The following is a 25,816-nucleotide window of genomic DNA, read 5'->3' on the forward strand; positions in this document are numbered from 1 at the left end:
GCGATCCCGCCAAGAGCTGCACCTGGCTGACACGGCCCACAAACTAGATCGGCACTTGCTAAAACGGGAAGTGATGCTGTATCTTGGGGAGGGGCGCAGGGGCGGAGGGCTAACACGGGAACGCATCCGACGGCGGATTTGCACAGCTCGTGCTGCGACGTGACAAGGCCAGCTGCGCCGGTCTAGAAGATGCACGCGCGTGCAAGTGCCGCGCAGCTGGTGTGCAAACACGAATGGCCTATACAGTATCTCGACATAATGAACCATCGCACCACTTCGGAGTTAATATTCTGTTTCAATAGACTGAGGCATTCCGGCCATCGATCGACCATAGGGCCGCCGGACCGGACAAGGTTTGCCAGGCGCGCCCAATGTCCGAATGCTCTCGGCGGGGGGGAACATGGGCTATTGAGGGGCGTCAGCAACTCAATACGATGTACACCACCACCCCGCGCAGCAGTTCTCTCTGTTTCTTGTGTGTTTATCTACAGCCACGAACGAGGTGTGCGAAGGTTTGTGCCGCAGCTTTTGCCCTCCTGTCTCAGACGTGCCGGAGGGGGGCGGAGTTACCCGTTCCTAAACTCCGATTGCCCGGCCCCACTTTCCCCGGCGACCAGGCCGGAGAACCCCTGGGTCCCCTGATCGTGATCGGACATACGTCGGGACTAGGAAAAGAGACTCACTCAACTTTGACCCCTTAATCGCCAGCCACGCAGAGCATCCATCGTTTTGTCTTTAGTTTTCTCCGGGCAATTGGGCTGACAGTGTCTCCCCTCAGAATACATCATGCCAAGATTGGCCTGACTTCATGACGTGCCATGGTGAATCCTGTGGCAATATTCAAATGATATGGCATGCTGCCCCTAGACTGCGCTGCGAGTATACGACGTTTTCTGGGACCGGGCCGAACACAGTTCTCATCAATTTGTAACTCTCTGTCAGGGATGTGTACCTCGTCTAGGTGCTGAGAGTCACTGTCAAGGAATCCTTATGAACAAATTACAAAGAGAATAACAGTGCATTGCTAGAATTATCAACTTACAGACCTCCCTCGTCACCCGTGCCCCTAGATCCCCTCATCTCAAGAATATCTTCCACGTCCCCCGGCACAACATACTCCCTCTCGACTGGCAGCAGCCCCAGACTGATCAGCTCGCCGTCGCTCACGTCCGGCTGCTCTTCCAAAACCCTCTTCAGCTCCCTGGCGCGGGCCGTGACGTCTTCGATGCCGACGATTCCTCTCGCAACCCAGTCCCGACAGATGTCTGCAGGTATGCCGATCTGTATGCTGCGATGCTGGAGCTTGCCCAGGCGCACGTCTCGTTCGGGATCCCATTGGACCCTCACACGCCCGCGATCCATGTCCCCGGCTCCGTGGTGAGCCAGCGCCCCCTTCCGAAGCAGGGCGACGAAGTCCTCGTGCGTCATCTTGAGCGCCAGGATGCGCGCCTGCCCGGGGTCCTTGTACGAATATCCGGCGCGGTAGAGCATCCACGCCCAGCTCGGTTTGATCCACGTCATCCGGGTGAGCTTGAAGCTCGGCGACGCGTCGAGCTTCTGGGCCTCCGCGGCTGCTGTCGCGATTGTCGTGTTGTACGCCTGATAGACCGTGATCGATTTCTCGTCGAAATGTGCTCTTATCTGACGGGAAGGGACGGACGGTGCGCGGTTCCTGTTGGCGTCTGGGCCCGGTGCGTTGACAAGCATGGCGAAGGATCAAAAAAAAAACAGATCTTGCGAGAGATGCAATGAAGCTGATGGCGCTTAATCCGGGGATGGTGGGGAGGGGGGGAATCACACAAAGATCAAGAACTGAAAGTCCTCCCCGACGCCTATTTATCCAAAGATATAACCTCAGCCATTACGCCACAAAGTTGTCGCGGTAACTAGTGTGAGTCACGCCGGGTCAGACACGTAACTGAAGTCGCAGCTGCACCGACTGAGAAAGACCAAAAGACAACTCCCATTTGGCCTTTCATCTGTAGGAGTCAATGCTCTGCTCAACACGCTCGCCAAAGGTCTCCTCTGAAGGCATCGAACCCAGTTTGCGAGTGTGCTGGTACTTTCTGCTACCCGGCCGGCCGTCCGCGTCAACCTCCTCGACAAAGATCCGCGTGACCGTTTCCATCTGGATGCCCTTGAACCCGGACACGTCCCGGTCTTGCAGCGACGTCTGGCTCTCGCTGCGGTCGTGGCTGGCCTCGGCGACGTGTCTTGTGCGGCACGAGGGCTTCCGGAAGATCCCCTGCCGTCCGAGGTTCGGGGATGACTCTTTCGGCAGCCCCCCCTGGATCCATACCCTGTGACCGTACTGGTGGCCCATCGGGGTGAAGCTGAACGTGTCAAGCCCCAGGTTCTCCTCGTCGACGGGCGCGTCGAACAAGATGCCGCTTCGGGTGGTGGAGAAAATGAGCACGTCAAGCCACCCGTTGGAGGTGATCATGGCGCCGGCGAAGATGAGATACTCCGGCGACAGCTTGACGCCGCCGCTGCTCAGGAGACGGCCCAGGGCGAGGGGCGCGGTGCACAGAAGAAAAACGAGGGGGTACAGCAGGAAGAGGATGCGCTTGTGCACCTCGGTCTTGGAGTCCTTGTGCGTCATGACCGTGGGCAAGCTCGTGGGGCTTAGGACGCCGTCGTAGGATGCCTCGTCCGCTGCCGCCGCCGCGGCCTTCTTTGCGTCGCGAAACGCCTTGTCCACCCGGTGGACGTGGACGAAGACCAAAACGTAAGATACAGTCCCCGTGATAATGAGGAGCAGCATCCACACGTAATGCAAATAGAGCCGCATGGCGTCGTACTCGGGGTTGATCCAACACTGGCACACAGCAAGTCAGCATACCGCGCCCGGGCTTGGTGTGTTTGTTGGTAGTCGACCCGGGAAGAATATCAGCACGTACCCAAGTCACGTCACGAACATAGAACCCTCCGACCCCTGCCCCGTTGTTGGTGATGAACACGCCGAGGACGGACATGAGGATCACGAAGAACCACAAAAAGAAGATGAGGCCGTAAAACACCTTGCACGAGATCTTGACGCCCCTGACAAGAGTGAGGTAGGTGTGGAAGGCGATGGCCGCGATGAAGGCGGTCGAGGCCAGGTCGCCCGTCGAGATCAGCCATCCCTGCGCCCAACACGCCGGCGAGCTGTCGGTGATCCTATCCTCCACCAGCCAAACGACGTCGAGGAAGAAGGCGCAGGCCTGTAGCGTATCCGCCAGGAGAACGTTGAGCAGGAGGACGAGGAACTGGTTCGGGACGCGCCGGCACTTCTGTCCAGATTGTCCGTTTCCGTTTTCGTTGTACTGGACGCCGAGTTCGCGGGGGAGGCCGACGATGTCGCGAGTCCGCGCGGACGGCTGGGATCCTTTCGGGCTCGTCCTCGAGTACCAGACGGCCAGCCTCCCGATGAGGTAGACGAGAAGCGTGAAGGACGTGACAAGAGAGAGGAAAGAGAGGGTGACGACGGCTTTGAGACCGTGCCGTATGACGGTGGGGAGCGGTGAAAGAGTGTGGTTGCGGCTGTACATGGCTGCAGAGTGTGGCCAAACCACAATATTAATCACGGGATTACTCGATGTGATGTCGTCGTACCTGCCGACTCCTCTGGCCAGGAACCCGATGTTCCTCTCCACGAAAGGTAGTCAAAAGAGAGACTAGGAAGATTTTGGTTCACGGCCGGCCACGTTTTGGCGCCGGCCTGTTGCCTTTACTTGTATAGGCTTGTATGAGTGGCAAAACCCTTCTCCTGATGATGTCCGGCATAGCCTGTCCAACGTCCGTGAGGGGAGGGGGGTGAAGATCACGTTAGCCTTGAAGCCCAACGGGCGCAGCGACGAGGCCCCGCGGGATGGCGTCCGGGAGGCCAGGAAGCCCATGCCAACTTCGACCTGCCAGTCCGTTGCGATCAAAGTGTGGCAGGTCTCCTCCGATGCTACGATGGTAGTTTTCGCCAAGCGTCTATAGACGAGCGACCATCAGAACTCAAAACCAGCCGACGAGAGGGGGTCGTGAAGCATCCAATACGGAGGACCCTGCCAAGGAGCGAAGAACCTCGCCCTTCTCGTCTTTGTACGATACAAGTATCGGTCAGCCTGCCCTTGGGGTCCAAAACTGCCAGGGAACCCGGATCGTTCGGCGTTCGGCCGTCCAGCCCAATTCGTCGGTTTTGCCCTCCGCGCCATCCACTTCATGGCTTCGGCAATGTGCCTGCATACCAGCTGCATCTCGTTGTGTCGTCTTGATGTGACACGGGGGCGAAATTGGCCCAACCAAAAGCTTCTCGGGGGAGACAGGGCCAAAAAGAGAAGCTGTGAAGACCCGGCATATACCTGTGGTCCTCACCAAGGGGCTCAGCAGTCCCATCTGCCAGGTTCAGCTGCAAGGGGCCCGGGGGGGATCCATGAGTGTTCACCATGGAGTAGAGGAGATCCATGCCGTATAGAGATTGACTTCCATGCGCCGCTCCGTTCGCCACTGCAGAGGGGAAAGCGAGGAAGAGAAACAGCACGTGAGAAGATAGAGTTTAATGAGTGGACTCGACCGTTGTCAGAACTCTATTCCGAGTCTAAGTGGGGACGGAGACAACGAATTTCAGGATTCTCAGTAGCATTCAGCCGAGATTTGAAACGAGGAAACATAATAGAGTATAGTTCCGTTGTGTTAATATGTGCAAGGTGCGGTGTAGGGGCGAACGGACTTCCGGACACCGGGATTTTCCATGATTGCAAATCTGAGGTCGTCGAAAAAGATGACCGTATTTTGTAATAGATGGGGCTTCTTCTAGAAACAGAAGAAATAGGGGGGGGGGCGGGTGTTGATGACAGCAGGGATCTTCACGTCATCTCGACATTGAGTGCTTTCACCCCCCGAGCCTCGGCACCCCAACTTCACCTTGTGCCACGAGGTTCAGTAAAATGCCCAGAAGACGACTTGTTGCTTGTAATATCCACGCGCTTATGGCGAGTCATTGGATTCCATCACCAACGTTCATAGTATGATCGAGATCGCGCGTCTTGACCACCGAGGAGGAACGCATGGTCAACAGGGTTGATCGCTCCTCGTGGCCTGTGTGGCTCTTGTGTAAATTAATTAAAGCCAAGGCAGGTATTTATGGATCAGGCAGAGCAAGAAACAAATCCATTACTTGATCATGGAGAAAATCTCTTTTTTCCCGGCCACGTTGTTGCAGGATATTCCCTGTCGCAAAATGTGGAGATAGAGAAAGAGAAAAGGAGACAGAGACAGAGAGAAAAGAAAGGAGCAAGACGCAGTTTTCAAAGCTGTCCACCGAATCACCTTCAACTCGAGGTATCCGATTCAGCGTGAGCCATTACGGAACTAATGTGTACGACAGCATGCCCCTTGACAGGGCCCTCGGAAACTACGGTCTTCAACGCACAAAGATTGGCTACTCGGTTTCGGAAGGTGGACTTACGGTGTACTATCGGGCATGGAGTTGGACAACTTTACGAAATACGTGGTTTATCCAAGTGGTTGCTAAGCTTCAGTGGCAGAGGTCGGCAGGGGGGGAGAGAATGCAAGCAATCGGCAGAGCGGCAGAGGGGACTTCAACCGGTGGCGAGATTGAGCGCAATGGCGCAAGTTGTACGAAGGATCTCACTCTAATAGAGTTCGCGCCGCGCCGTCGATGTCCATATGCAATTCTGGATCCAATCTTGTACGCGCCATGTGGGACAGACCAGCCACCGTTAGTGGAGCACGGGGCTCTTCCTCCGTACGGATGTCGAAATGGCTTTCAAGTATAGGTTAGTCGCTACAGATTGTGACGGAGCAACTCACAGAATAATGAAGAGGGCTTCTACACGACACTCAAACGACAGTTGCGATACGCTGACAGACTTGTAAGAGTTTCTGGAGGCACTTTTTCCGTGAGTTCAAATTTGTTCTGACAACATTTGCGTTCATTTCGGGGCCGCCATAGCAACTAGGTGCTTCTTGAGTACGTGGCCGTGTCAAGTTATGAGACCAAAAGACTTCAACATGCATATTCCAAATTTGATCGAGTTTCAGTTGTCAACACACATGTACGATATTGCCGAATAACCCCCCCTCCCCCACCGTGACTTGGTACAACTAGGTCATCCAGGGGGGCATCTGCCATGGCTGGTAAGTGATCTTCACTGCCGTTCGAGACCGCCATCTAGAGGTTTCCGGCTCCACACAGCACCGCGCCACGCTATCAGCGGATGGCGGACTGCTCCGTAGTTCACAGAAATTTGCACGGCATTGTGGCCGGTGATGCTTTGTCTGCGCATACTTGAAGCCCGATTCCAGCCCAACGGTGGCATAGCTCGAGGCCTCTTGACGCCCCCTTGCAAGTCTTCCAGTCCCTTTGTCCATCTTTATGGAGGTTCGGAGTCTCGGGGAACTATCAGAGGACAGATCGTCATGCAGTGTGCTGGAGCTGCGCGGTTTCCCGGCGAGTCTGTTTCTCCAGATATCCGTCAAAATGGCTCTCGCGTCCAAAAACACATCAAATCCAACTCCGTGCCCAAATCCGTATTCTCCGTATTCAACTCCGTATCTAACTCCGGGTATCGTGGTGGCGGTGAGAGGTGCCTGTCTGATAAGTATGAGGCGAGGCAACACGAGTATTGCTGTTGTAAGCTCCGCTCTTGTATCGTGTTCTAGACCAAAAAGTGCTTAGACAGACGGTGTCATGGCCAGGCGCAATTCGACGTGTCTTGAAGGTCCCATAGTCCCTAGTGACACACCTCAAGGCTGGAAGATATTAAATTGGTCCCCATCTATCTACATAAGAGGCCTTTCTCGGCTACAGCATAGAAGTAGGGTCAGAGATGGTTTCAATCGACAACTCGTGCCGAATCTTCTTGCTGACGACTTCGCTCCGCACCACATACCTCTGATACAAAAGCCTGAGGCCCTCCATCAAAGTCTTCCAGACCTTCAGGAATCTTGCCTGGTAACACCTTCCTGGGGATGGATATTGTCTTGTCAGTGACACGCGTCAAACCTATATAGCCACTCTAGCCAACGTAGCCCCGAAAGTTGGTGGGCGGGCACTGGAACAGAAGGCAGTACGTACCGCTCTCTGGACTGTCGGTTTTGCAAGTTGCACCTCACGGTCTAGCCAGGTTTTCTTGACGGTAGGTAGAAAACAGATGAGTTTGCCCTACGGATTTTCCCCTCCCGTAGGTCCGTGTGACTTGTTACCAACCAAAAGGTCTGGGATATGCAAAAGAAGCATTTACTTGCCCAGCAATTCGAAGTCATTATCACATTAGCAATACCCGCGACTGAATTTGATCTGGTGAGTGTGACTTTGATGGCAGTGGTTGGAGCCCGAGGCAACGAACAGTTTCGAGGGAAAGCCAAAGTGACGAGTACCCATCGTCGACGCCGAGCCTCGTTCAGCCTTGGGCCCTGCTGTCGAGAGGGTTGAATGACCTGGAGCCAACCCTTTAAAGCGCAACGTCTTGCTCTTCTGGGTGAACGAAAGCAAGTGCTGGTTGTCTCAGTGGATTTACATACTCGACTGAATCTAATGCATTTGCTACTTTCTTTGTTTTTATAGCCTTTTCTATATTCTTTTCAAGAGAGCTCCCCCCCTTTTCTTCTTCTTTTCGTCTTTTTTTATTTTTTTTATTTTTTAGGTTCTTTTGTTTTGTTTTGTTCTGTAGTATTTGCAGAATTGATCCAGGAAGCAGCAACATCACGAAGTGGATAAGTCGATTTGTGAAAGTCATTTGTCATACGAGATACCCAAGAGAACTAAGGATGGACTTGCCCCGTGCTAGCTCAACGGGCGGAGCCGGTGTGTTTTTCAATCAATGGATGTGCTGAGACATGTGCTGAAACTGGCTGGTGCCATCCGAAGACCCCTAATGCTTGTTTGCCGGGCCGTTGTGGGCATCTGGGGACGGAGAAAGTGACGACAAGGCCATAGGACATTTCCCCCCATATTGAACACAGGTCCTCTCTCTCGGACGTGCACATCAACGATATAGAAGCTCGAAAAACGATGCTCGCATCGTCCCGCAGGGTAGGACGAGAAAGCCGGGCGTGTCGGGCGCACTGATCCTTGGATCGGAAATCCGAGGGGCCAGCTGATGCGATGCGGAGTGATTTAGCGGGTCGATGATGACGATTATGGCGCGCTAGGCGCGTGGCTCTCACCTCACTGCGCCAACGGTTGAAGGCTGCCGGCGCTGTAAGAAGGAAAAGTACACCAAAACGCATGTTACTGTTGGATCGAATACGAATGCTTTTTACTCCATATAACCCCCCTCCCCCCCCAAGTTGTAGTAACATATTCTGGCTGTGTGATGCATACGTGAAGCAGCTGATGGTACAGATTACGGATACAGTCAACAGGATGCGAGCAACTTGCGGCAGGTTTAAACGGGCGGTTACAGCGGCGGGCCATCCCGGAGTGGATGCATTGATTGGTCGGGAAAGAGTGGGCCATCTTATCAGATGATCTAATCTGATGACCGGATCGGTGTGTGGTGAGTTGGCCGTCGCCCGAGGCACCTTCCCTTCCCTCACCTTACCTATCTTAGGTACCTACTTTAGGTACCTAAGCAGGTAGGGAACAGTGACACCCGCTGCTGACAGGGCATGAACGAATCCCCTGATCCATCCATCATCCATCATCCATCGGTGCCTAAGAATAGGCAGGTGGGCAGGAAGATTCCAGGCTGCCTTTCCTTTCCATGATGCGGTCCGCCTCGATGCCCATTGTCAGATTTCTTTCCTCCTACATCCTTTCTTTTCACAGTCACCGCAACCAAGGCCATACTGCGAGCTTCTTGGCCATGATCCCGTACGAACACGCCGTCCCCCCCCTCTCTCTCCCCCAGCATTGCAATTCTCACATCACTCTCACGCTGTTGTCCAAACCCCCCACTGCCGACTGACAAATCCCCCCTGTACAGACGCAATACACATGCATAGCCGAGCGAAAAATTTCTCCCCTTTTTTTCACGAATGATCACGGAATCCCACGCTCGCAAGTCAGTCAGCGCTGGGCGGAGCCTGTTTGGGCAGGAATCGAGTGATTTGAATGGGCGCGTCGTTCGTCAACCAAGACATCGCGAGACAAGCTTCCACGAACCCTCCCGGGCCTCAGCCGGCCGATACGAAAACATAGGTGGTATCAAGCAAGGTCGGCCAAGAGAGATAGAGAGAGCATAATGTCGAATCCACGGACGAAACAGCACAGCGGCGGCGCCCCGTCCCCGAGCAGCGAGAGTGAGACATCGCCGCTCCTCGTATCCGAGCACGCCACCTCCTACGGCCGAGCCCCGAGCCAGAGCGATTCCGACGTCCACGGCGTCGTCAAACAGCAATCCGAACCCATCACGGCAGGCCGCATCACCATCGCCGAGCGCGTCTGGCTCTTTGTCGGCATCTTCCTCGTCGGCTACGCCTACGGCCTCGACAGCCAGGTCCGCGGCACCTACCAGCCCTACGCCACCTCGAGCCTGAACCTGCACTCGTCCCATTCCACCATCAACGTCCTGCGCAGCGTCGTCGCCGTCGCCTCACAGCCCACTGCGGCCAAGATTGCAGACATTTACGGCCGCTTCGAGACCGTCGTCGCTGCCATCCTGCTCTACGTCCTAGGCACCGCTCTCGAGGCTACCGCCACCTCGGTCGAGCTGTTCTGCGCCGGCGCTATCCTGTACCAGATCGGCTGGACATGCATCGTCCTCCTCCTCGAGGTCCTCGTCGCCGACTTCTCCTCCATGCGCTCCCGCGTCTTCTTCAGTTATATCCCCGCCATCCCTTTCGTCTTCAACACCTGGATCAGCGGCACCGTCACCTCTGCCGTTCTGCGCGTCACCTCTTGGAGATGGGGCATCGGCATGTGGGCCATCATCCTGCCCGTCTGTTCCATCCCGCTGCTCACGAGCCTGTACTCCTTCGGTCAGCAGTCCCGGAAGTCCGAATCCCACCCCGAGCCCAAGAGGGCCGCCGTCGACTTGTTCCATCAACTCGATGCCGTCGGCCTCGCCATGCTTGTCGCCGCCTTTTCCTTCACCTTGGCGCCCCTCACTCTAGCTGGCGGGACGGCGAGTCACTGGAAATCCCCGGCCATCATCTTCCCCCTTGTTTTTGGCCTGCTCTGCATTCCGGCCTTCATCTTTTGGGAACGTCGGCACGCCCAGGTGCCCCTCATACCCTTCCGCCTCCTCAAGGACCGCGGAGTCTGGTCGGCCCTGGCGGTACGGAGTCTGCTCAACTTCGCCTGGTCGACCCAGGGAAACTACCTGTACACCGTGCTCGTCGTAGCGTTTGATTTTCCCATAGAGACAGCGACCCGCATCTTGTCATTCTTCTCCTTTTTTGGCGTTTTCAGCGGCGTCATGGTCGGCATTGTCGTCTACCGGACCCGCAAGCTCAAGGGCATCATCATCACAGGCGCTTGCATTTTCACGGCCTCTTTCGGCCTTCTCGTTTTATATCCCGGGGGCGCCACATCGGCTTCGCAGTCCGGCCTCATCGCCGCCCAAATCATCATGGGCTTGGCCGGCGGCTTGTTCGCTTACCCGACGCAGGCCTCCATCCAGGCGTCCGCGGACCACGAGCACGTCGCCGTTATCACCAGCCTCTACCTGTCCGTCTTCAACGTCGGGAGCGCCTTGGGGAATTGCCTGTCGGGGGCACTCTGGACGCAGCTGCTCTATCCGTCCCTTGAGCAGAATCTTGCTTTCCAGCCAAATGGGACGCTAGCGCAGGCGGTCTACAACTCCCCGTTCGCGACCATCGAACATTATCCCGTGGGAGGAAAGATCAGAGACGCCATCATCGACAGCTACAAGGATGTCCAGAGGCTGCTTTGCATCGCCGGACTGTGTATCTGCGTGCCGATGGTCGGCTTTGCTTTTGCGTTGAGAAACCCCAGGCTATCGGAGGAACGGGTGCAGCCGGAGGCGTCCAGCGAGTCTGACGCATGAATAACGAACGTGTCGGCACTTGGTTTGCTTCCAGCGCAGGGTCTCTCATGATTTGGTCAACCGACCGAGGTGGATCTTTTCCACTATTTTGTGTTTTCAGAGCATCATAGGACGGACGATAATGTTTGCATCAAGACTCATCATAGAAGAGCGATTTTAATAGACAAATCTCGAACAACACAATGCTTCCGAGCCATTTCAAGTAATGAAAAAAGGAAATTTAATACCGGGTATCTCAGCATTTCAAGACTCCGTCCCGGCTTCGTCGCTCATTCTGTGCCTGATCAGAGGGCCACCGATCCAGACGACCTGCGTGACGGAAGTTACAAACGTCACCAGGCCCAAAGTCCAACCAACAGTGCCCCAACCAGCAGCATCACGGATCATGCCGCCGATGATGGGCCCCAGCAGGGCGCCTCCCGAGAAGGCCATGTTGTACAGCCCGTACGCCTGCGCGTAGGAGCTCTGTGCCGAAGTGGGCATGACGTCCTCGACGACCCAAGTGATTTCAGCCATCAGCGGGCCGAGCACCAAGGCCATGGCAACGCCCACCCCGACGAGCAGGACGCACAGGATGGCCTTTTGCGATAGGCCGTCGCTTCCCACGAAACGGAGGCAGATCAGGAAGGGCGTCGCGACGAGAAACCCGACGCTCGACAGCGGTCTGGCACCCCAGCGGTCGCAAGCGGCGCCGACCAGGGGTCCGAGTAGCGAAGGGGTGACCAACGGCAGGAAGATCAGGCCAGCGCCGACAGAGTCCCAGTCGAACGTCTCCGAGACGAACAGGGGCAGGGTGCTGTCGAAGGACGTCGTGACGATGCCGTGGACGAGGGTGCCCCAGAGCGCAGCGAGGAGGCGCGGGCTCCGGAGCAATGTCAAGAAGGCGGGTTTGCTGCGGCTCGTCGCCTTGCCTCCCCGCAGCGTCGGCTCGGCCGTCCCATTCTGGCCGTCATCGGCATGGCGCCGCTCGTCGTCCAGGGCGATGCCGCCATCGGCAGGCGTCGGAGCCTCTTCGAGCCAGGCCCGGGCCGTCTTGACGTCGATGGCCATCAGCCTCATGGCCGTGTCGACAGCGATCAGGCCGAAGCACATGGCGAAGACGGCGTAGTAGCCGCCGGCGCTGTACACGAGACCCCCCAGCATCGGCGACGAGAGGATGCCCGCGCTCATCGCCATGCCCACCCACCCCATGGCCTTGCCCATGTTCTCGCTGCTGGTGGCGTCGACGATGAGGGCGAGGCCGACCGTCCAGACCAGGGCGGCGGACGCGCCCTGCAGCAGCCGGCCGACGACGAGGAGGGGGATGCTGGTCCCCGCGCACAGGAGGGCGGTCGCTCCGCCCAGGAGCAAGAGACCGGCGACCATGGGCATGCGGCGGGAGGAGATGCGGTCGGCGAGATAGCCCCATATTGCTGCGAGAAAGCAGTTGGTGAGCACGCTGTAAGACGCAGTGTCTATCCCGTGGGAGATGGAGATCTCACTGCATCTGAAGCTGTGGACTCAAGGTGGAAGGCGGGGAGGTAATCAACACTTACGCGAGGAGACGAGGAGGGCGGCTCCATAAACTGCAAGGAGAATCGAGACCCAGAACTGCACTATGCGATGCGGTAAGTTGATCGATCTCAGTCGCGGCCAGCACGGCGCCAGACGTAGGGAGGTTCATCGTAGCAACAGGTACTCGAGACTCACCTTGGCCTCCAGCGATGTCGACGCGGGATTCGAGGGCAAAAGGAACGACCGGGACGATGACGCCGTAGAGGAAGACGTCCTAGACATGTGGCATTACCCGTCAGCGTCGGGCCGGCCAACGTCGAAGTCATGGCAAACCTACTGTGAAGACGGCAAACGCGACCGTGATGATGATGAAGGCCACGGAGCTGCGGTATGCGAACAAGAAGGGAGCTCGTTTCGGAGCGGGAGCGGCGGCGGAGGCCATAGCCATCTCGGAGAGACGCGCAAGCATCAATAACGAAGGTGGTCTTGTTCAAGAAACGAGAACAATTGAAGAGTGTAGTTGTGTAGGTATGGTTTTATAGGGTTCAAGACTTATAATCATTTGGGGAGGGGGGGGGGACCAAAAGAGAGAAAAGTAAATAAAGTACGAATAGGCGGTTGGAAAAGATTTTGACCTTTTTTGTCCGGGAACAGACCGCCCAATGAGATACGACCTCTGCATAAAATCGGTGTAGTAGCCCATGTAGGGAGTATCTGAAAGGGGAAATGCAAGCCGTTGGTCGTCTTGGCTGGTGTTCATCTTGGTTGGTACTGCAATAGTTCATACCGCCTATCTCTCATCTCTCTCTCTCTCTCTCTCTCTCTCTCTCTCTCTCTCTCTCTCTCTCTCTCTCTCTCTCTCTCTCACTCACACACACACACCCTTACCCCCTCTCCCCCTTATCTACTCACGCAGGTTTCCAGGCCTGCAAAGTGTACGAGTGCGGCAACCTCTCTGGCTTCTCAGTCAAGATCCATTCCCCGTTCTCATGCCTCTCCATATGTGCTGACAAGTGTCTCCAGGGGAGGCTGTCGTGCTCCTTCAGGCCCGTGATCCGCATCCCGGCGTCCAGCAGAGCCTGGACGATCTCGCCCAGGCCGTGGTTGAACTCGCCCGTGACGACGTTCTCGAACCCGCCGTCGGCGTCCGTCTCCACGTAGCTGTCCTGATGGTCGCGGAGGACGGGCTCGGCGCTCTCAAAGTACGGGTGCTTGAGGCTCAGGCCCCCGGCGTCGCCCTCGTCCAGGGTCCAGAGCACGGGGTGGGCTTCGCGGAGGAACAGCCGGCCGCCGGGTCTCAGGAGCCCGGACACCACGTCGGCCCATTTGGAGATGGACGGGAGCCAGCAGAGGGCCCTGATGCCGGTGAACACCATGTCGTAGCTTCCCGGGCCTAGGGCGCCGAGCGCCGAGTACACGTCCGCCTGCACAAAACGCAGCTCTCGGCCCCCGCTATCCAGCGCCTTCTGCGCCAGAAGGCGCGCCTGACGAATGCTCTCACCGGAGACGTCGAGCCCCGTCACGGAACGGGCGCCGAGCCGGGCGAGGGATAGGGTGTCGGTTCCGATGTGGCACTGGAGGTGGACGCAGTCGAGCCCGGAGACGTCGCCGAGCAAGGGCCGGTCGAACTCGACAACGCTGCTGAGGTACGCGGGCTCCGACACGAAGCGGTCGAGGGCGTACTCGGGCGATGTGGCATGCTGTGGAACGGGGCACGCGGGGGGGTTAAGTCAGCTCACGGTCGGATCAGGTGAGTGAAGGGGGGGGGGGGAAGGGTTAGGGGAGGGATACCGCTGGCGCCCGTTCGTTCCAGAAACTCTGGTTCAAAGTGCTGTATCTTGACCCGAGGGCCTCCTCCCTGTTGTCTCTGCGGTTGGAACTGGCAGACGGAGACATTCTGAAGTGAGTTTTTCGCGGATGGGCTAGGAAAGCGGACAATGTCTTCAGGCTTGGGAGATCTGTCCAACGTGATGTCCAAAGAGCGGCACGGAGTATGACATGTATTACTTATGCCAGGCCTGGTGTCGGTAAGCAAACCGGACACGCCGAATGATGCCGGTTTTTGTCTCTTTTCTTTTCTTTTGCAGCCCTCAACTTTCCTCACTTGGACAAAAGACCCCTCGACGCCTCATTTCGTTTTGGTCTGTTGGAAGCGAGGAACCCGTGCAAGCTTGGCGGCTTGTTGTCCCAGGGATGGGAGAGGGTTGCCCGTCATGGCCAGCGTCGAGTCACCGATGCCTATTCTTTTCTGCCGTTCCCTCCACGTCCCTCGCGCCGTGCGACCCCGAAAGGAACCGCCTTGGCTGACCTGTCTTACCGCAGGAGAAGAAGATTGGCGTGAGGGGTGTTCGTCACTTTGGGGGGGGCTGGCCAAGACTTACACTGCGCTGGTTTTATTGATGCCTCCTTATCATGTGTTGTTGCTCGCCAAGGACGCGGGAAGCCCACCTTCTCTTTTCGAACTATTTGTTCCTCCTTGGCAAATGGAGTTTTCTCCCGACGATGGCTGACACGTCTCTTTCTGCCGTGCTTGGGGCTGCAGTGAGATTACAGTAAGATAAGATGCTGGCCGGGCATTGCGACACCACAATGGCTACTAGTTGACTCCCGACGACCGCCGACACGCCTCATTTTGCATTCCACGGACTGCAGTTAGATACAGTAAGATTCTGGCTGGGCATTGCAACACCATGTTGGCTACCATCTTCCGGTCTGTTCTTGACATCAAGCCGGCGGCCGCCGGACGGACCGGGGGCGGAGGGAGACCCGCAGCGTGCCCGAAGCTGACGCTACCTCTAACGGGGGAAGAGTTCCAGGAACGGAACCGCATTGCTCCCTCCCTACATTCCAAGCGTCGAATAAACGTTGACAACCATATTATATGTTCCATCATGGAACCCAGGCGTTTCGAATACGACTAACAGTCTCTTGTCGGGTTCTTGGTGTAACAACGCCAACTTTTGCCACGATGATGACCCAAGCCTCGGCTCGTTTTTTGTTCAACCCCAGTCCTTTGTTCAACTTCAGTTCTTTGTGGGCGGCTGCTCTCGGCGTCTCGTTGTTCCTTCTTTTTGCCAACACGCCGCTCCATTCCCTGCCTCGAGATACATTTCGGATGCTGATGATGAACGCTCGGTCGCGTTCTAAACTCGCCGACGACGTCTCGGAGGGAGCGGAGGGACTCAGCCCATCGTCCACCGCAAACCTCGTTCCCGTCAGGTTTCTCATCGTCGGGCTCGGACCCTTTGCAAAGAGAAGCTATGTGCCGCGTCTGCTGAGCCTCACGGCTGCCAGGCGAGCGGCCCTGGTCGCGGCGGTCGACGTGGAAGACAACCGCCGTGACCTTGAACAGTACCGACGAGCGACTTGTCCCGACGCCGAATTCGTGTTCGTTCCGCACTTCACGACCGAGATGCCGAGGGATATCAGTTCGATGCTGACCCGGCTCGTCGAGCGGCTGCAGGTGTCGTGTGTCATCATCAGCACCGAACCGCTGGCCCACTGCGCCTATGGACTCTGGGCGCTGGGGTTGGGGCTGAACATCGTCATGGACAAGCCGGTTTCCACGCGTCACTCGGCGGTATCGAGCCTCGACCAGGCAACCGGGATCGCCCAGGACTTTGACAAGCTTGTGCAGTCGTACCACAGCCTCCAGCTTCGGAAGAGCACGTGCTTCTTGATCAACAGCCATCGCCGATACCACGCCGGGTTCCAAAGGGCGACCCAACTAGTGCGACGCGTATCCGAGGACACCGGATGCCCCGTCACGAGTATTTACACTCTGCACTGCGACGGGCAGTGGCGGCTCCCCTCGGAGATCGTCCAGCAAGACTACCACACCTACAACAGGGGCTACGGCAAGGTGTCCCACAGCGGCTACCATTCCATCGACTGCGTCTATCTCTTCATGAGGGCGGGCATGGGCGACAAGAAACGCCCCGACAGGGTCGAGGTCGTCAGCAGCTTCGTACAGCCCGCCGGGTTCTTCTTTCAGTTGAACGAAGACGACTACAAGAACCTGTTCGGGGAGCAGGCATACGACGCGGCGTCGACTTTCACGACCAAGGAGCTCCTCTGCAGGACCAAGGACTTTGGCGAGATCGACGCCTCGATCCAGCTGACGTTCTACAACGACAACGAGCCGGTTTCGCTCGTCCACCTCGACCTGCAGCACACCGGGTTCGGTCGCAGGACCTGGCTGGAGCCGGGGAAGGACCTGTACAAGGGAAACGGGAGGGTCCGGCACGAGATGCACGAGATCAAGTCGGGCCCCTTCCAGTCCGTCGTCATCGAGTCCCGCCAGTCCAGCGACAGGCACGACGTCGTCCGCCAGAACCACGCGGAGCTCGGCGGCAACGGGCACTTTGACCTCAAGCTCTTCCAGAACTCGGGCATGCTTGGCCACCGGGACCCCTTGCGCGTGTCGAGGCTGGACGAGCTCGTCAGGGACAAGATGGGCGACGCTGTCCACGGCAACGACTACTCGCGCTTTGTGAAATACGCAGCCCTCGACGAAGCCTTGGAGTTTATGGAGGGGAAGAAGTCGGTCCGGGATCTGATATCGAACCTGCCGGATCATCACGTCCCCGCCTATCTCATGAGTGCAATGTATGCATCCCACATTCGGCGAAAACACGGCCTCAACCCCGTTGTCTCATTAGACCTGAGTTTTGACAGAGGCAAGTAGAAGATCTTCTGTGTAGGAGTCATCAACCCAAGCTCACATGTGTGAATATCTACAGCAGGTCGTGGCTTGGCTTCATTTACGCATTCCTCTCGGTGTTAGTAGTCACATCAAAATTCTATCTACAACAGGCTGGGCCCATAGAGCGTAGACGCTTAGGAGACCAACTCGACCGTCACAGACAGCCCGAGGCGTACCAGGCTAAATAGCAGGCTACATAATTCAAGTGAAGGAATAGGATACAACATATAATAGGGGTTAGATGAGCATCTTTTAGCAGGAAAGCCGCTCTAACTAAAACTTGGATCCAGAGCGCACCTCTTTGTAGCTAGTAAAGCACTCCAAGCCCTTTTCCACTATTCAATATTTATTCGCTGCCCATACTACTACTGACTATACTCTCACAAAATGATTTTCAAACCTTTCCAATAAAAAAAAGAATACCTAATGAGATCTTCTTCACCTATCGAGCAAGTACAGCTCCCCTTCGCCAACCAAAACAAACATAATGATAAAATCTAGTACATGTCGAGGCAGTCCCTAGACGTAAAGAGAGATGTCTCAATTATTAGACTCGATCTTCACATTCAATGTAGAAAACTAGTGTTTCATGACCCTGGCGTCAGCATCAGATGACAGGACTGTTAAGATCTGGGATGCGGCCATGGGCCAGTGTCTCCAGACCCATGAAGTTGGCCGAGCGCTTTTCAAACTTTGCTTTTCAAACTTTGCTTTTCAAGAACCGGCTCACAGCTTTGTACGGAAATCGGCGAGATCGACTTGGAACGAACACCTACTCCAAGTACGACAACGTGAATACCGTTAGCTTTTTCACCTGAAATGCCCTGGTGCCGTAGCTATACAACCAGTAGGGACAACATATGGATTACAAGAAACTCTACAAACCTCGTGTGGCTGGACCCGGAGTACCGGCCAGAAACATCAGCTGTAGCAGGCTGTATAGTGGCTATCGGCTATACTTCAGGCCGGGTTTTGGTTTTCGGGCTCATAGAGGACGAGCAGGTTGTATAGTACTTCTTCCTGCCCATATCTTGTATGCCTGTGTCGCACTCTTGACGGTGACATCGAGAAGGCTTCCAATGCAGATGCTGCATAGTCTTCCAATAACCTAGCGCAACAAGCAAACCACAGAGTTTTAGGCCCTTATCAAAACGACCCCATACAGAGAAGTAACAGCGCTCTGCAAGATGGTCGATACAAGGCATCCGGCATAGGCGAACCAGCATGGAGTATTTATTCACTTTGGGCCTGCTAAATCGCTGTATGACACAAGGCTTGTGTTACTTCATCTATTGTACAGATACTCATTGTACGAATCTTCTGGTTGTGCATTATCTTCGGCATAAGAAACGCTATCAATTAATTTACAATCCCACGCTACCTTGATATAACAGACCTCCAGAGCTTCCTGCACGACTAACACCTAGTCGTCAAAAGACCAGAGGTGGTTCTACCAGTTCGTGAACTGTCTCAATTCCCGATATTTTGTCTGTCCTTGTATTGCAAGAGGGTTGCAGAATAGCCATAGCATCTTTAGACACATGTATTCGCACGTGCCAGCAGTTAATGACTATGATCCTCACAATGGCTTGTGACACGTAGTCTCTTGAAGATCGTCCTTCACCCTAACCAGGTATGTTGACTTCGGTCCCGCTCCCCCGCCCCCCGCTCCTCCCGCTACCCCACGAGCTCCGACTCCGCTTACCGTGGCATCCGGCGATGCCGCGTTAACTGTAAGGGTAGTATAATCATAAACGGCTCGTAAAATCTATATAAGAAGAGTAGGTATAAGACTGTTTTAGCATTGAGGGGTCCTGTTCAGACCGGTCTCAATAGTACAAGCAGCCTTGTCGCACAACACCAAAACCATCTTTCGAAACCAAGCTTTCTTCTCTCGTTGACATTGACAACAAAATCGAAATGGCAGACATTGAGATTTTGCAAGTTGAGTTGGAGAAGACACGCCGGCTGGGGAAATTCGTCAAAGGTTTGTTATCCTGCTTTGAAGTTTGAAGCATGCATCAGCAAAAGCTGACCTACTCATGCCTACAGCGTGGGATCCATCCATACTTGGTGTCCGTGAAGCCAACCCACGCACGGTCATCGAAGGAGATTTGATCTCCGACTTGGACATTGCCGTTCCAGTGAGAGACGGCACGATTCTGCGCGGAAACGTTCATCGGCCCCTTGGTCAGGAGGGTCAGAAGCTCCCCGTGTTGTTCAACTACACTGTTTACGGCAAGGATGGTGCAACAGACATTAGCATCTTCCCAGCTTCAACTGGGCTGGAGAAAGATCGCATCACTGAGCATTACATCTTTGAAGCAGCTGATCCTGGGTGGTGGTGTCCTCGTGGCTACGCTGTTGCTTATGTTGATGCTAGGGGGTCGTGTCAATCTGATGGAGACAAAAGTTATTACTCCAGGGATGTTGGTCTTGACGGTAACAACGATCCTGTTCATTGAGAGGCTCATGCTTCTTCTCTAGCCTTGGTAACTAACCTGACTTGAACTTGCAACAGGCTATGACATTGTGGAATGGCTAGCCAAACAGCAGTGGTCCAACGGAAAGGTTGGCATGTACGGTGCTAGCGGCTATGCTATGCTCCAGTATCTCGTGGCTGCCGAACAGCCCCCATCTCTTGCCGTAAGATCCACCTACTACTTTATTTCTAGCCTTGAATTGCTCACCCAAAGTGTATGTCGTAGGCAATCATACCCATCGATGGAATGACCGACATTTACCGTGAAATGGCTAGGAAGGGCGGTATTCCAGAGACCCACTTCAGCGAGGTGTATGTACAGAAAATCTTTCCATTTCTTTTATTGGGGGTAAAGGAATTGGTTTCTTCCACACTTCGGTTTTCTTTTTTACTTCTTTACACGGCTGGAAGCTTACTGAAAACCTCAGGTACCCAACACTTTACAATTGGGGCAAGAACCTCGTTGAAGATCCGACTGACGGGCCCAAGACGCACCCGTACTTTGATGAATACTGGCAAAGCAAGATCGCAGCGCTTGACAAAATCCAATGCCCAGCATACGTCATCTGCTCCTGGAATGATCATGGAATCCATACTCGCGGGACGTTGAACGCTTGGGAGAAAATAACGTCACGGGAAAAGTACCTTGAGCTTCATGGGCACCAGAAGTAAGTGTTCTACATTTCCCATTGGCTTTGAATCGCACCACGCTAACAGGCACCTTTTGCACCCAGATGGGAGTGGGCTGCCTTGGATGAATCTCTGAGCAGACACAAGGCCTTCCTGGACCACTACCTCCTGGGGTTATCGACAGAAATACAGTTCTGGCCCAGAGTTCGATATGTCGTGAGGGAGCGCCATTATGTTGGCGAATGGCGGTATTCTGACGCCTTTCCTATCCCGGAAACACAGTATACCAAGCTGTTCCCAACACCCACTGGAGGGTTGAGTAAGATTTCCCAACCCGCGGAGCACCAGGTTTCATATGACGCAAAGGAGGGCGAGGTGGTCTTTGAACTCCCTCTGCGCAACTCCCTCGAGTTTGTCGGACATGCGAAACTCCGACTGTGGGTGGAAGTTGCCGAGGGGGGCGACAATTTGGACCTTTTTATCACGCTACGCAAAAAAGACAAAAAGGGAAACGAAGTATACTTTCCCTGGCTCACCATTATCGACGACGGACCGATTGGGTTCGGTTGGCTCCGAGCTTCACGCCGAGAACTCGACGAGGCCAAGTCCACACCCTGGCGCCCGGTACACTTACACCGCCGGGACCTGGAGCCCTTGAAGCCCGGCGATGTGGTTTGCGTTGATATCGAGATACAACCTACCAGCTGCCGTTTCAGAGCCGGTGATAGACTGGACCTCGTGGTTTCTGGTCACGACTACGGCAACTTTCCAGGTCTTCCAGTTGTCCGTCACAACGACACGATAAACAAAGGACGTCATATCATTCATTTCGGCGGCAAATACGACTCCCACCTCCTGCTCCCTGTCCTCCCTGGCTTCCAAAACTCCTTCAGTCGGAAGAAATCGTGGATCAAAATGACCATCGCATGCAGACGAATTCCAGGTTGGTCCGAAGAGAAGTTTTTGGAAGAATACACTGGCGTTCATGCGGAAGCGACTAGACATGTTTCCAACGTGGTGCCGCACCTGCGCAATTACACCCAAGTCGTTGGACTGCCCCATGTCGATGTCAAAGGCATACCCACTGGCGGCTTGGCTGCCTGGGATGCCGTCACAACACTTGGCTGGACAACCTTGCATGCCCTCTGGGGGTCATTCCGAAACCCGGCGTACAAAGCCTCGGCCGGCAACCACGTCTTTACCGATAGCTCAGCACAGACCGGAATACTCAGCCAGTCATTTGCAGAGATCATGTTCGATCCCATCGCGTTCGAGAAGCTGGGTAAGAAACCAGCTGTGCTTCAAGTATTATTGGCGAGATCACGCGCCGGTGCGCACTCCGATCCCAGCGAAGCGGACCTCGAAGCTCGCGCGGATCACGTCGGGAAAATCGGAGCCGGCACTGGTCTGCTGAGATACGTTCTTAACCGAGCCGTGGTTTCTTCAACTGTCGAATCTATCTTCGAGGGGACTCCCTTCAGCACAACTGACTGGACGACCATGTCGGCATTCGAGCAGTACTGGTTCCCTGATCGCGAGTCAGTCATTTCCTTCCTTTCCGAGAACGAGAGATCCGGCAAGATCTTTGGTACACTGCCCAAGTCTTTTGACTTGAGCAAGTCTTTTGCTGTCATTGGCGACGAGAACATTGTGGTGGAAAAGGAACTTTTTTAAGTAGGAATTTGCTTCAAGGACATGCATGTACAGAGAAACCCTCACGAACCTAATGTATGCCATCGTTCAGATTATAGACCAAGCAAAGCATAGTAACAGAGAACACTTCATGTAAATAGTATTAGCCGTGAATTCACTTGGACGACCATTTTGTATTGTCTTGGATCTATCATTACCCCTCATTTGGCCGATGAGCGGGGGGGGTGCGGTAGGGATGTTGCAACGAGAAGCATGGTCAGTATGAGACAGAGGTTCTATTCCTGTTCTTTGTGTTTTGTTGTCCAATGCGCCCGCAGGACCACACTGATAGCCAAGCCAATAGACCAACATGATTGAGAAGAAAGAACACGCACACCCTCTTCCAGCAGATGACTGCACACATCCTGGCTCGTGAGCGCACCAACTCCACTCAGGTATGGCCGATAGAGCGAAGCCCCTGAGATCCATGGCTCTACTTTGTCAATAGGGACTGGCTTGTCGAGTCTTATAGTTTTCCTACTTCGTAGGTTTTCTGCGGAACAATCATCGAAGTTACTGCTTTCGTTGGAGAGTAGGGGGGTTGCAGTTCGACCAGCCTCCGAACCGAGATTGGAGCAAACATCGCCTGTTCTGACTGCTGTAGATGCCCATATTCCGAGAGTTGCAACCAAAAAACTGTTTGCTTCGTGATGCCCTTGGGTGGGATGATCCCGTATCGAGCTGAAGAGTTGAGCGCCGTGGTAGATGATCAGACGAGCCTTTCTCGGATTCTGCGCGAGCCATGAAGCCAGCCTCAGGCATGCTGCCTTATGTTCATGACCACTGACCCGCCAGCCCGAGAATACCATGAGATCCCGTAAAGACAAGTGGGTCAGGAGGCTCAGAAGATGGTTGTGCTGCAAGGCGACCCAGCCAAGTGGGGTTTCCGGGGAATTTTGGCATTTATCGTTTCGTAAAAGATTCAGGTAAGAGACGGTGTCCCTTCCGCTCCCAGCGTCGCGATACACTGCTAGAGTGAGGAGGATTGTGTTGAGTTCGCTAGTTGCTTCCGGAAGCTTTTGTGTTCTGTAAAAGCTATTGACCTCTTCTCGGAGGGATCTCGGCTTGCCAAGGTCTTATCTACGTTAGAAAACTCAAAGGGTATCCAAAGCAGGTAGAACGCGCAACGACGCACTTGAAAGTTCCGAGAGCTCTTCATTCCACTCCTCAGATGATCGTGCCATCCAAAGTGAATCAACGGATGGCATGGGCAGTCGGAGAAGATCAGTCGGTATTGTAGGAGGCAAGTCGAAAAAAGCGCAAATTTGGCTGTCAAAGAGCTGGAGAATGAATTTGTTAACACAGTTTCTGTCAAGATGTTCACGATGATCGTCCAATGCATCATGGTCGAGCATTTTGGACGTGGAATGCCATTGCTTGAGGCCACAAGAGTTGACACTTGGGAACCTGCGTTACGCACCCAGGATAAATGAACGAGGCGCCGTTTGCATTCTGTGTAGATCCATTTTGACCAATCATTTCGTCTTGTGGGAGATGAGAGGTCGACTGGTGGACACTCTGTAAAGTAGTTGGCTTTTCTGCAAAATGTCGCCAATAGAGACATGCTCTTCTGTGCGTGTTCAGAAAACGACATATTGCCTGAGAACATTAAGCCAATTTGACTAAGCAAAATCGCTTGAGCAATGCTTAGCTCGGACTTGAGATCTGGCTCGGTTTCCAGCTCGAACTAAAATGCTAGTCAGTTAAGATTTTGCTGCCTGCCTGTTGTTGCTTCGAGCAGTACTGCTGACTGAGAGTGCCCACTTACGTAGAGATTGATTGAACGGCGCAGCAGCTCTTGAAGTATAAAACTTGTTCTTGTCGTGCCAAGCACAGAAAACCCACATCCTGTTGCCGCAACGGCAATGACTAAGACCCAATGTGAGTGTTTGGGGTCAAAGCTAGCTTGATGAAGCAGCGGGAAAACAGGATGATAATGTTCGAAATAGGATTGTACAAAGGCGTTGATGGCCTCAAAAGAGGGAAATGGTTCGTCTGTGAAGGGTAGATGGAAGGAGTTGTCAGCGTTCAACCGGGCAAATTGCGTACTGATGAAGCTGTAGACATCTGTGTTCAAATTCGGGACATGCTCATAGTCCTCGAGACGCCAAGCATCGGGATTGATGCTAGGGTCTTTTCTTAGAAAAGAGGATCGTGGAATATAGGAGAGCCCCTCAAGATCATCTGTGACAAAACGGGTTTGCCGTCTGCGTTTAGCTACCTCACTGGCCGCATTGTTCCCACAGTCTCTTCCAAGTGCGGCGGGTTTTCTCAGCGCATCTTGGAAAGTAGCCGATAGCTCAGAATGGTTTGTGAAATTGGGCCTCGGGGCCTCATCTGACAGTAGTGGCGTTGCAACCTCCGTGGATGTCACTCCCTGATCCACGTCAGTCGCAGCGTCCTGGGGATTGGTGGCAATGTCTGGCGCTGCTGATCGTGCTTTCGTTTGTAACAAAGAGTCCGGAATCCGCTCCTGAAGACTATCGCTTTCTTTTCTGGACCATTGTACAGTATCGAAAGTGTCACCAATTTGTGTTGCACCTTTCCAAACGTCATCACTGACCGCGCCATTCAACCAGTTGTGGTTTTCGGAGGTTAGAAAACACCATTGGGTTGGGTCATAAAGCAGTGAGTCTGACGTTTCGAAAGCTTGAGGTCCGAGATGACTTATAGACCCTAGTAAACTAGGATAGCTGTCAGGATTGTGAGGATGGCCATCGCATCCTGACGGCTCAGTACTTGTGAAGTGGCCTTGGTGTTCCAAGAGCTGGAACAATTATAGTACGTCAGCATATAAATCTATCTTCATTACATATCGACAAAGTATATGGAGAGTCTGTGGCACGGGAGATCTTGGACGTCCTGAGAACTCTGCAAGAGACATCTTACTCACGTCACTGTAGCTTGACGAATGGACATGTGTACCAGTAGATTCTGGCGTAACGTGGGCATCTGTTGCTTGATCGACATTCCAAGCCACACCTTCACCAAAATTCTTGGCTCTCCGTTGGTTTGTGGAAACATACACGCAGTTCCGCTGCCGTGTCTTGCATCTAGCGCAGGGTGTCCTTCCATCACATTTCTGCTTTGAACGTGCGCAATCACGGCATGCCCTCGTTACGCAAGACCTGCGTGTCCTCTTTGAAGAATTGGAGTCGTTTGGTTCTGATGAAGCTTCTTCGTGGCTCTGCATATGACGTTGCAGTGAGTCCCTAGTAAGCGGTGAGCACGAGTTATGGCGCCATGCAGAGGAACATTAAGCATGTTGGGGGGAGCGTTATTGACTGGTCAACGCTATTCCTTATTCTGTGTGCATGGTAAAGACCCCTTCCAGTTTCTGCGGAACCCACCTTCGGGAAAAGTCAGCGCCACATATCGCACATGAAAAAGGCCGTACGCCGATATGACGAAGGAGGTGACGGCTGAGGTGTTCGGAGCGACGAAACTCGGCGTTACAAACGTCACATTTGACAATCATGCCTGCAACCTTGCCCTTCCAAGACGTATGTGGGCAAGATCACAACTCTGCGGCAATATGCAACGTTGTTGGATCGGAGTGTGTGGGGTAATCGAACGAAGAACGGATCGGAGCGAGCTAGGGTTATTTCGGGCAATGCGGGGTGCGGCGCTCAGCTTTATACTCACTCGCAAGAGACTCACTCGCCAGAGAGCTGTCTGTACGTACCAAAGCGCTGCGGAACAGGATTTCACGGGGCCGATGTTCAGTGATGAAGGACATCGGAAGAGGAAGATATGAAGGCGGGCCGTTGATAATTCCCGATGCCGCCTATACCAGGTTACAGCCCGAGTGGTGGGCCCTATCGAACATGTTGCTGAAGCTGGTATGGAACACTCCCCCGCCCAACT

General features: G+C 54.4%; 8 protein-coding genes across 8 annotated transcripts; 3 read left to right on the top strand and 5 right to left on the bottom strand.

Annotated features, from left to right (window-relative positions):
* Positions 1-1,038: 1,038 nt before the first annotated feature.
* On the bottom strand, positions 1,039-1,707 carry CH63R_00371 (Integral membrane protein; the record flags this gene model as incomplete). Its single annotated transcript, XM_018295346.1, has 1 exon — positions 1,039-1,707. The coding sequence occupies one exon, from the start codon at positions 1,705-1,707 to the stop codon at positions 1,039-1,041; it is 669 nt and encodes a 222-aa protein (XP_018163708.1).
* Positions 1,708-1,975: 268 nt separating this feature from the next.
* Positions 1,976-3,530, bottom strand: CH63R_00372 (Integral membrane protein; the record flags this gene model as incomplete). Its single annotated transcript, XM_018295347.1, has 2 exons — positions 1,976-2,818; positions 2,901-3,530. The coding sequence occupies 2 exons, from the start codon at positions 3,528-3,530 to the stop codon at positions 1,976-1,978; spliced, it is 1,473 nt and encodes a 490-aa protein (XP_018163709.1).
* A 5,649-nt stretch (positions 3,531-9,179) lies between these two features.
* CH63R_00373 (Major facilitator superfamily transporter) lies at positions 9,180-10,946 on the top strand (the record flags this gene model as incomplete). Its single annotated transcript, XM_018295348.1, has 1 exon — positions 9,180-10,946. One exon carries the CDS (start codon positions 9,180-9,182, stop codon positions 10,944-10,946), a length of 1,767 nt encoding a protein of 588 aa, XP_018163710.1.
* Positions 10,947-11,189: 243 nt separating this feature from the next.
* CH63R_00374 (Vesicular amine transporter) lies at positions 11,190-12,888 on the bottom strand (the record flags this gene model as incomplete). Its single annotated transcript, XM_018295349.1, has 4 exons — positions 11,190-12,358; positions 12,482-12,511; positions 12,636-12,714; positions 12,778-12,888. The coding sequence occupies 4 exons, from the start codon at positions 12,886-12,888 to the stop codon at positions 11,190-11,192; spliced, it is 1,389 nt and encodes a 462-aa protein (XP_018163711.1).
* Positions 12,889-13,348: 460 nt separating this feature from the next.
* On the bottom strand, positions 13,349-14,336 carry CH63R_00375 (Methyltransferase type 12; the record flags this gene model as incomplete). The annotated part of the gene is made up of 2 exons (XM_018295350.1): positions 13,349-14,140; positions 14,232-14,336. The coding sequence occupies 2 exons, from the start codon at positions 14,334-14,336 to the stop codon at positions 13,349-13,351; spliced, it is 897 nt and encodes a 298-aa protein (XP_018163712.1).
* A 1,072-nt stretch (positions 14,337-15,408) lies between these two features.
* Positions 15,409-17,127, top strand: CH63R_00376 (uncharacterized protein; the record flags this gene model as incomplete). The annotated part of the gene is made up of 1 exon (XM_018295351.1): positions 15,409-17,127. One exon carries the CDS (start codon positions 15,409-15,411, stop codon positions 17,125-17,127), a length of 1,719 nt encoding a protein of 572 aa, XP_018163713.1.
* Positions 17,128-19,187: 2,060 nt separating this feature from the next.
* Positions 19,188-21,931, top strand: CH63R_00377 (CocE/NonD family Hydrolase; the record flags this gene model as incomplete). Its single annotated transcript, XM_018295352.1, has 5 exons — positions 19,188-19,587; positions 19,667-19,791; positions 19,854-19,939; positions 20,056-20,295; positions 20,362-21,931. 5 exons carry the CDS (start codon positions 19,188-19,190, stop codon positions 21,929-21,931), a joined length of 2,421 nt encoding a protein of 806 aa, XP_018163714.1.
* Positions 21,932-22,185: 254 nt separating this feature from the next.
* Positions 22,186-25,688, bottom strand: CH63R_00378 (C2H2 type zinc finger domain protein; the record flags this gene model as incomplete). The annotated part of the gene is made up of 7 exons (XM_018295353.1): positions 22,186-23,024; positions 23,085-23,229; positions 23,370-23,636; positions 23,718-24,716; positions 24,843-25,002; positions 25,055-25,161; positions 25,635-25,688. 7 exons carry the CDS (start codon positions 25,686-25,688, stop codon positions 22,186-22,188), a joined length of 2,571 nt encoding a protein of 856 aa, XP_018163715.1.
* Between the last annotated feature and the right edge of the window lie 128 nt (positions 25,689-25,816).

Source organism: Colletotrichum higginsianum, chromosome 1 (assembly GCF_001672515.1).
Source record: "Colletotrichum higginsianum IMI 349063 chromosome 1, whole genome shotgun sequence".
In the NCBI taxonomy this organism is placed as follows: Eukaryota; Fungi; Ascomycota; class Sordariomycetes; order Glomerellales; family Glomerellaceae; genus Colletotrichum; species Colletotrichum higginsianum.